The sequence below is a fragment of the Capsicum annuum genome, unplaced genomic scaffold (assembly GCF_002878395.1).
Source record: "Capsicum annuum cultivar UCD-10X-F1 unplaced genomic scaffold, UCD10Xv1.1 ctg2683, whole genome shotgun sequence".
Classification (NCBI taxonomy): domain Eukaryota; kingdom Viridiplantae; phylum Streptophyta; class Magnoliopsida; order Solanales; family Solanaceae; genus Capsicum; species Capsicum annuum.
In genome coordinates this window covers 531,453-540,777 of record NW_025833151.1, presented here as the reverse complement: position 1 = coordinate 540,777, position 9,325 = coordinate 531,453, and the positions used below count along the sequence as shown (strand labels likewise).

Here is a 9,325-nt window from a genome sequence, read left to right as displayed (position 1 = left end):
GTTGCGGATAATGATGGAGAAAGTGCTGATAGGAGACGGATTGAAAGAGAAAAAAAGATTTAAGAAAGATACCTCTTACACGTCTAGAATGAGTAAACTACATTTGCTATGCCATGTTATGAAATATGCTTAATAAACACATTTTATACTCCTTTGCTTTTATTTGTCACTATTTTTTTAATTAAATTTTTATTTTTACTTTTTATTTTTGACATATCAAGAAAAAGACAAACTAATTTTCTTTATTTTATCCTAATCCGAATATTAATTATTTATTCTCCAATATATTACTATAAACATATTTAATAGGGGTTGTATTGTAAAACCATCATATCAATTGTTATTTTCTTAAAGAATGTGTCATATTAAAAGTGATAAGTAAAAAATTTAAAGGTTCAATAGAAAGATGATGCAATTGAGGTGGTAAGACGAAAAAAAAAAATCAATAATTTCCAAAGGTTGTTTATGTCATCCCATTTGAATATATTAATTTCAATACTTAGGGATCGTTTGATAGAGTGTATAAGATCAATGCAAAATATAGTGTATTAGTAATGCTTGCATTTGTAGTGCTTGTATTAGTTATGCATGTATTATTTCTTATACATTGTTTGGTTTGATGTATAAGAAAGAATACATCTTACATAATTTCTATAAAAAAAATGTTTGTTTTCAAAAATACCCTTCTTTGATTTTGTACACTTTTTTGCAACAAAATTTTTTTACCATCTCAAATATAACTAGTATTGTTGAACTAGTATATAGAGGTTTCGGATTAATTGCAAGACCTGCATCTTTGCGCATGAAATATTATGCTAACGGATTAACATAATTGAAACAAAAATAAAATATAAGATGTAAAATTAAGAAATAGTCTCAATTTTTTTTTAATCTTTTGAAAGACCCTCGAAGCAATTATTTAAATATGTTACAATTATTAATTGTTGTAGATTAAAATGGTGGAAAAAAAATTGTGAAATGTTTTGAAAAAATTCACTATTGCAAATTAAAATGGCGGGAAAAGAAATGGTGAAATATTTTAAGAGAGAAATTGAGGGGTATTAAAGTCATTTAATAAGTTAATGCATGTATTAAAGACTTTGCATTACTAATACATAGAAAATGGATGGTATTAGTAATACACACATTAATACATAATAGAGTGTATAACTAATGCTTGCATTAGTTATACATTGACTAAAAATTGTGCTACCAAACAAGATATTCATAATATATATTAATTAATACATGCATTATTTTTATCAATACACTCTATCAAACGACCCCTTAGAGAAATTATTATGATTAATAATAAGGGGTAAATTGGAACCAAGTAATAACGCATTTTTGATTTGATTTGATTTTCTAAACCGTTTAGTTTTTATTTTTTTTTGGCTTACATGATTTTTTAAACTGGATAAATAAAAATATTACATTTATTTTCTGTTTTTAATCTATTATAGACAATTGGGGCAGATTCATAATTTTGCACAAATATAAAAAGATTACCTTGTGTAAAGACAGGTATCCTCAACAACCCGTTTCCACCACCCACTTTTTTTGTTCCATAAATAATCATACAGATAGGGGGCAAATATATACTACCTCCAAAACGTTCCGGAATAAGTTAATTATTGAGATATTTATTAGTGTTTTAAAATAAATAAATTATTAATTTTTTTTATAAATTTACCCTTACAGTTTAACAGCTAATTAATTTTTGAAAAGTTATTATAAAAACAACTTTTTTTTTAAGAGGTAAAAATAAAAAGTTATGTTAAATTTATGTTTTAATATTTTTTTCTTAATTTATGTATCAAAATTTAATAATTCATTTATTATGAAACGATGAAAAATAATATATATATATATATATATATATATATATAGTGAAAAGCAAAGCTTAAAGTTAAACTTTGTCAACTTTTTCTCATCTTGCATCCCTTTCTTTCTGGGGGTGTTTTTTTTTTTTTCCCTCTTTACAAATCTTGAAAATATTTTTGGCAAGACAAATGGAAGGTGCTAGAAAATTGGCAAACAGGGCAATTCTGAAACGTTTGGTTTCAGAATCAAAACAGAGCCGTGTCAATGCAATTCCATCATCCCCAGCATCTCTTTACAGGGCTTCAAGGTATGTATCTTCATTGTCTCCTTACACGTTCCAGGGTAGGAATCATGCAAAATCTTTCAATTCTCACCAACAAGTTAGATCAATATCTGTTGATGCATTGAAGCCAAGTGACACTTTCCCACGCCGACATAACTCAGCCACCCCTGAAGAACAAAGCAAAATGACTGAGTTTTGTGGGTTCCAAAGCCTTGATGCACTGATTGATGCCACTGTGCCTCAATCTATTCGTATTGAATCCATGAAGTTTAATAAGTTTGATGGTGGATTAACCGAGTCACAAATGATTGACCATATGCAAAAATTAGCCTCAAAGAATAAGGTTTTTAAGTCATATATTGGGATGGGATATTATAACACGTATGTACCACCTGTTATATTGAGGAATCTTCTGGAGAATCCTGCTTGGTACACTCAGTACACTCCTTATCAAGCTGAGATTTCACAGGGACGTCTTGAGTCCTTGATGAATTATCAGACCATGATTACAGATCTTACTGGTTTGCCAATGTCCAATGCATCTTTACTAGATGAAGGGACCGCAGCAGCTGAGGCTATGGCCATGTGTAACAATATTCTGAAAGGAAAAAAGAAAACTTTCCTTATTGCAAGCAATTGTCACCCTCAAACTATTGATATTTGTAAGACTAGAGCTGATGGATTTGATCTTAAGGTAGTCAAAGTGGATCTTAAGGACATTGATTATAAGTCTGGTGATGTTTGTGGGGTACTAGTTCAATATCCAGGGACGGAAGGTGAGATCTTGGATTATGGAGAGTTCATTAAGAATGCACATGCTCATGGAGTGAAGGTTGTTATGGCATCTGATCTTTTGGCCTTGACAATGTTGAAACCTCCTGGTGAACTTGGAGCAGATATTGTTGTTGGTTCTGCTCAGAGGTTTGGAGTGCCTATGGGTTATGGAGGTCCTCATGCAGCTTTCTTGGCAACTTCCCAAGAATACAAGAGAATGATGCCTGGAAGAATTATTGGTGTCAGTGTTGATTCTGCAGGAAAACCTGCTCTTCGTATGGCGATGCAGACCAGGGAACAACACATCCGCAGGGACAAGGCTACGAGTAACATTTGCACAGCACAGGTACTGAGTGAACTACTGTTTTTCAATAACATCTATGCTATACCTATATTTATGTTTCCTAGACTAGATTCTATATTACAGAACGTTCTTAAACTGTAGTAGTAAATATTTTAACTGGTTTGAAAAATGTTTCTTTCTGCTTGTATACAATGTTTTGTCTGGACATGAGCAGTGAGAGTAAAAACAAATCAAAATCTCATTTTCTTGCAAGTCTTTATCTAACTTTCATATGTGCATCAGAAGGCGCTGATGCATGATGCTGTGCAATTTATTTCCTTTTATTGGTTTATGATTTTGTCCTTTTATTATGCAGGCTTTGCTTGCCAACATGGCTGCCATGTATGCTGTCTATCATGGACCTGAGGGGCTAAAAACCATTGCCCAACGTGTTCATGGTCTTGCTGGAACATTTTCTGCTGGTCTCAAAAAGCTTGGAACCGTAGAAGTTCAGGATCTTCCATTCTTTGACACTGTAAAGGTTAAGTGTTCCGATGCAAAAGCAATTGCTGATGTTGCTTACAAGCATGACATTAACTTGCGGATTGTGGACAACAATACTGTAAGTCTAGCTAGCTTTTCTTTTTTTGATTTTAATCTTATCAATAATTGAATTGATGTTATGATTAAGTGAACCCCCACTTTTTTTTCAGATAACTGTATCTTTTGATGAAACTACTACCTTGGAAGATGTGGACAATCTGCTTAAAGTTTTTGCCTTGGGAAAGCCAGTAAGTATGATTACTCCCCTATCCATGCTGCTGGTAGCAACTCAATGTATGCATAGTGTGTTCCTATCTTTGATGCTGTTAATAGGTCACGTTCACTGCTCAATCAATTGCACAAGAGGTCGAAAATCTGATTCCTTCTGGACTTACAAGGGAGACTCCATATTTGACTCACCAAATATTCAACTCGTAAGGGATCCTTCAATGGTTTTAACCATCTATATCCTGTAAGGTTAGTGCTAGTTTAATTGTTACTCTGATGATTCAGGTACCATACGGAGCATGAGTTACTGAGATACCTTCATAAGCTGCAATCGAAGGACCTCTCCTTGTGCCATAGCATGATTCCTTTGGGCTCCTGCACAATGAAATTGAATGCCACAACAGAGATGATGCCAGTGACATGGCCTAACTTCGCAAATATTCACCCTTTTGCACCCACTGAACTGGCAGCTGGCTATCAGGTTGTTACTGCTTAGAGGAATACCTGCTTGCAAGCTGCAGAAACAAAAGAACTAATCAAGAATGTTACATGCCTTCTTGCAGGAAATGTTCGACGATTTAGGTGACCTATTGTGTACAATTACAGGTTTTGATTCCTTCTCGTTGCAGCCTAATGCTGGTGCTGCTGGAGAATATGCTGGATTGATGGTTATTCGTGCATATCATACGGTACTCGTCATAATCTCAATGAGTAATTTGCTTGCGAATCTGATTTATGGTCTCTGAACTTAATTAAGATTGTATTTGTGAAATGTTTAAAGAGCCAAATAGGTGGGAAAATATTGCACATGCTTTCACTATTTTCAGCTATCAAATACCAATCCCTTGTACCAAAGATAACTTTTTCCTTTTACTTGTCCATTTTAGCAAATCAAGAGAGAGATATTATCTTCCTCCAATATTACCCTCATCATTAAGTAACTACATAAAGTTTAGTTGTTAAATTTAGATTTCCAGAGCATAGTTAATATGGGTAATTTAGTAAAACAAACCCTTTAATAAATGATTCCTTAAGGGGATTGTCAAGTCAATAGAGGAGTAGTAAAAGGGAATGGAGGGAGAATTAGGGAAAATCACCTGATGAAACCCCATTCTCGGTGATGATCTTTACTTCAATCTAGTTACTACTGGACTTCTGTTATCCTTCATGGAGTTGTAGAAGGCTATAGAGTTTTAATCTTCCAAGAATGCTTGATTTACCATAATTGGATGCTAATGGCCATTGGATTATAGTTTTTCCTTTTAATTATCAGATTCTTATCCTTTGTTCATCCTTAACTGTGTAAAGCTTTTGGCTAGTGTAATTGAATTTGAGTTTTGCTGCAGTCGAGGGGTGACCATCACCGCAATGTATGCATCATTCCTGTATCAGCACATGGAACAAATCCTGCAAGTGCTGCAATGTGTGGGATGAAAATTGTTGCTGTTGGGACAGATGCAAAAGGAAACATTAATATTGAAGAGTTGAGGAAGGCTGCTGAGGCAAATAAGGATAAACTTGCTGCTCTCATGGTAAATCTCATGCTACTATTATATGGCATCTTTCTGTATTGGTTGTATTTACTTAAATCTTGATTAAATTTCAGGTTACCTATCCATCAACACATGGAGTTTACGAGGAAGGAATTGATGAGATATGTAAGATAATCCATGACAATGGTGGTCAGGTGTACATGGATGGAGCTAACATGAATGCACAGGTAATTACCTCATATCAACTCCTAACCTCTCGTGCTGTAATTTTTCTTGCTCAGATTTACAGCTTATTTGTATAGTGTGTAAACTAGGATGCAGACATTTCATCATTTTAATTCTTGTAGATTTTTCTTTTTTGAGTCTGTTTAGTGATAAGACCATTATATCTCTTTAAATTCTAGCTCAACAATTTTGAAGTTAGACCTTATATCTTAAAAGAAGGGGACATATTTGGATTAGGTAATGAACCCTAATTTACCCTCCTATCCTTTTCTTCCTCTTTTTCCTTACTCCTGGGTGATTTGATAGTTGTCCCACATGATATGTGAGATAGTACGATTTACTACAGTTTGGTCTGCTCTGACTTTTGTGAAGTCATATTGTGTCCAGTGCTGTCAAGTCTGGAGCTCTCTCTTTTCTGGATTGCTTACCTTGGTTTAAAGGTTTTATCAGCAGCTTGGCTGTGGTCAATAGAACTTTCTGAACAAAATGATAGCTGTTTTTTAAACTTATGTATAATACCTTTCTTCTATTTACTCTTCAATTACGTCATCAAAATTTAGTTTTAGTTCAGCTACTAACCATACCACTTTGTTGTTGGTCGTTTCTTGTTTTCGAGGGGGAGTAGATGCCGGTGTTGTTCAGCCTTTTTCATTCATCGCTAATTTCTCTTTACAGGTCGGTTTGACAAGCCCTGGTTTTATTGGTGCTGATGTTTGTCATCTAAATCTCCATAAAACATTCTGCATTCCTCATGGTGGAGGAGGTCCTGGAATGGGTCCAATTGGAGTGAAGAAGCACTTGGCACCATATTTGCCATCACACCCTGTGGTATGTCCGTGATAATCACCAGTTACTTTACTAGATAAAGCTCTCTAGGTCCTGTAGCCTTGTTCTTTGCTTAGATTTATGTTTCTTCAAAATAATATTGTGATTATCAAACTTGCAAACTTTTCTCACTTCATTGGCCTGGGATTTTGTTGTATCTATCTTGTTTAGTTTGCTTAATCATTGTAATCTCCTGAAGGTGCCAACTGGAGGGCTCCCAGCTCCCGACAATAGTGAGCCACTTGGTGCTATTTCTGCTGCACCCTGGGGTTCTGCACTTATTTTGCCGATTTCATATACCTACATTGCGATGATGGGGTCTAAGGGACTTACAGATGCATCAAAGATAGCTATCCTGAATGCAAACTACATGGCTAAGCGTTTGGAGGTTTTTGTTCTTTTATACTCATATTCTATTTGAGTTGAATTTTCTGCTTTCCAGACTCGCTATGCCTGTCTTTATTCATTATAGGGCGAAACAGTTTGTCCTGCAGCAAGTGTTCAATTTGTGTATGCTTCGTAGCTGATCATATTTTGTGCTATTGATCAACAGAAGCACTACCCAGTTCTCTTCCGAGGTGTCAATGGAACATGTGCCCACGAGTTTATCATTGACCTGAGGGGCTTTAAGGTAGTTTTTTTTTGAATCATTTCCACTTCACTCCCTTTTTTTACTGGCTGTTATACTGTACTGAATCTTCTGAAATCTTGACCTTTCAGAATACTGCTGGGATAGAACCTGAAGATGTTGCTAAACGTCTTATTGACTATGGATTTCATGGACCTACAATGTCTTGGCCGGTTCCTGGTACGCTTATGATTGAACCCACTGAAAGTGAAAGCAAGGTATAATACAAGGATGCATATTGAATGATACAGGAAAAAGTTTCAGTAGCACACACATTATAGCTTTTAATTTGGTGATCCTGAAGTAGCTGTATATTATGCAGGCGGAACTAGACAGGTTTTGTGATGCACTCATCTCCATCCGAGAAGAAATCGCTCAGATTGAGAAAGGGAATGTTGATATTAACAACAATGTTCTCAAGGTATATATGTGTTATTTTTTCTTGTGGATTATTTTAAATGAAATGTTTTGTCTGGTTATAACTTGCATAAATTAGGAGATATTAATTGAGACTTGTGTTGCAGGGGGCTCCTCATCCACCATCAATGCTCATGGCTGATGCATGGACAAAACCATATTCTCGGGAATATGCTGCGTACCCTGCTCCATGGCTAAGGAGTGCCAAATTCTGGCCAACTACAGGTCTTTATCATCTCTATTACAACTCCAATTTTAAACCTACGAACGTAACGTTAGCTAAATTGTGAAGTATTAGATTTTGTCTTATTCAGTGATACATTGAAATGTTGAGGCTTTCAGCAAACATATACTTTCGAGCACTTAGTGCTGGTCAATGCATTTTCTATACTTCCACATACTAGCAATCCGTACTGATATTATGTCCTTAAATTTTAAACACCCAATCAACCTACATGCACAAAGTGTTTTCCTTTTTGTTATCAATTATACAAAAAACTTCATTTTGAAGAGTCATTAGTTTTCATGTAATCATCCTGCATAATGATAGCTAATGGACTAATTAATCAACTGAGGACATGCATGACACTTGCCCTTAACATGTCCTATTACAACAGAACTGCTCTAAAAAGCTATTTCTATCAAATTTTGTGTACTTGAAATAAAAATAGTGTGTTTTACTGAGCACACGTTAGAAGAGAAAAAATGTACTCTTTCTCTCTCCCTCTTTGGTCCATGGGGTTCTCATCATGAATATAGTGTAACAGTTAGACCTAGGAAGAGTAAATTTGCAAGTTCATATGAAGAGATCCAATAAGATGATTGAAAAAAGCTCCAAGTATCTGCTGAAATCTACAGTTCTTACATTTATTGAACTATATTGCAATACCGATTCCCTGTTCTTTGTAATTGTGTTACTTTTCATTTTTTTTTCCTTGCCAAATTTAGTAAGAAATGCTACTCCTTCCATCCCATTTTGATTGTCAGTTTAGGTTTTAACTCAAAAAGTTGTTTAGGAATTCAAGACTCAGGTTAGTTGTTGTTTCTAACTGTACCCTTGATATTAAAGAAGAATGCACGGCATTGAAGATAAAACAATCAATATATTTTTATTAAATAAGTGTAAATTAGTAAACGATACCTTTGTATTTATTATGTTCTTAATGGGCGTGAAATTAGCCAAAACAACAATTAAAATGGAACAAATGGAGTCTTATATCTTGGTATTGATGATAATTTACTTGTGATTGTATTTCCAGGACGAGTGGACAATGTGCATGGAGATCGCAACCTCATCTGCACCCTTCTTCCTGTGTCAGAAATGGCGGAAGAAAAAGCTGCAAATGCTTAAGCCTTACTGTTTCATTGCTTATAAGTTCCTTACAAAGCATGAAATCACCCTCATCAATGATCCTGTTGTACATACAAGTTTCATATCTATATGCTTGGTGGTAGCTGATGATTTTCATCTTCTTGCCACAGTTTGATGAAAATCTGCTGTATTAACAGATCATGTTGATTATTGCAGCTCACTTCTTGTAATCTTCAATTCCTGTCTTACTCCAATCTCTCTTTCGCCACCTACGTTGCGCGGATTCTTCATTCTTCTTCATTTGGCTCGACATACCTGGGCCTAACGGATGTGACTAGAGTGTGGTTACTTCATGTGATTTTTTAAAATATACAACATAAAATTTAGCAAATATATTGACGTGCCCATATTGGATACTTTAATGCAAACTGAACCAGTGAACGAGCCTGAGCAAACCTAGTTCGTGACAGTACATCACATAACAGGTTCA

At 34.9% G+C, this 9,325-nt stretch overlaps 1 protein-coding gene across 1 annotated transcript; it reads left to right on the top strand.

Annotated features, from left to right (window-relative positions):
• The first annotated feature begins 1,896 nt into the window (after nucleotides 1-1,896).
• On the top strand, nucleotides 1,897-9,072 carry LOC124890914 (glycine dehydrogenase (decarboxylating), mitochondrial). The gene is made up of 15 exons (XM_047402765.1): nucleotides 1,897-3,227; nucleotides 3,541-3,786; nucleotides 3,878-3,955; nucleotides 4,041-4,141; nucleotides 4,221-4,416; nucleotides 4,499-4,624; nucleotides 5,282-5,467; nucleotides 5,542-5,655; nucleotides 6,329-6,481; nucleotides 6,678-6,866; nucleotides 7,032-7,109; nucleotides 7,199-7,324; nucleotides 7,429-7,527; nucleotides 7,631-7,748; nucleotides 8,783-9,072. Exons 1-15 carry the CDS (start codon nucleotides 2,013-2,015, stop codon nucleotides 8,872-8,874), a joined length of 3,117 nt encoding a protein of 1,038 aa, XP_047258721.1. The 5' UTR covers nucleotides 1,897-2,012; the 3' UTR covers nucleotides 8,875-9,072.
• Nucleotides 9,073-9,325: the final 253 nt, after the last annotated feature.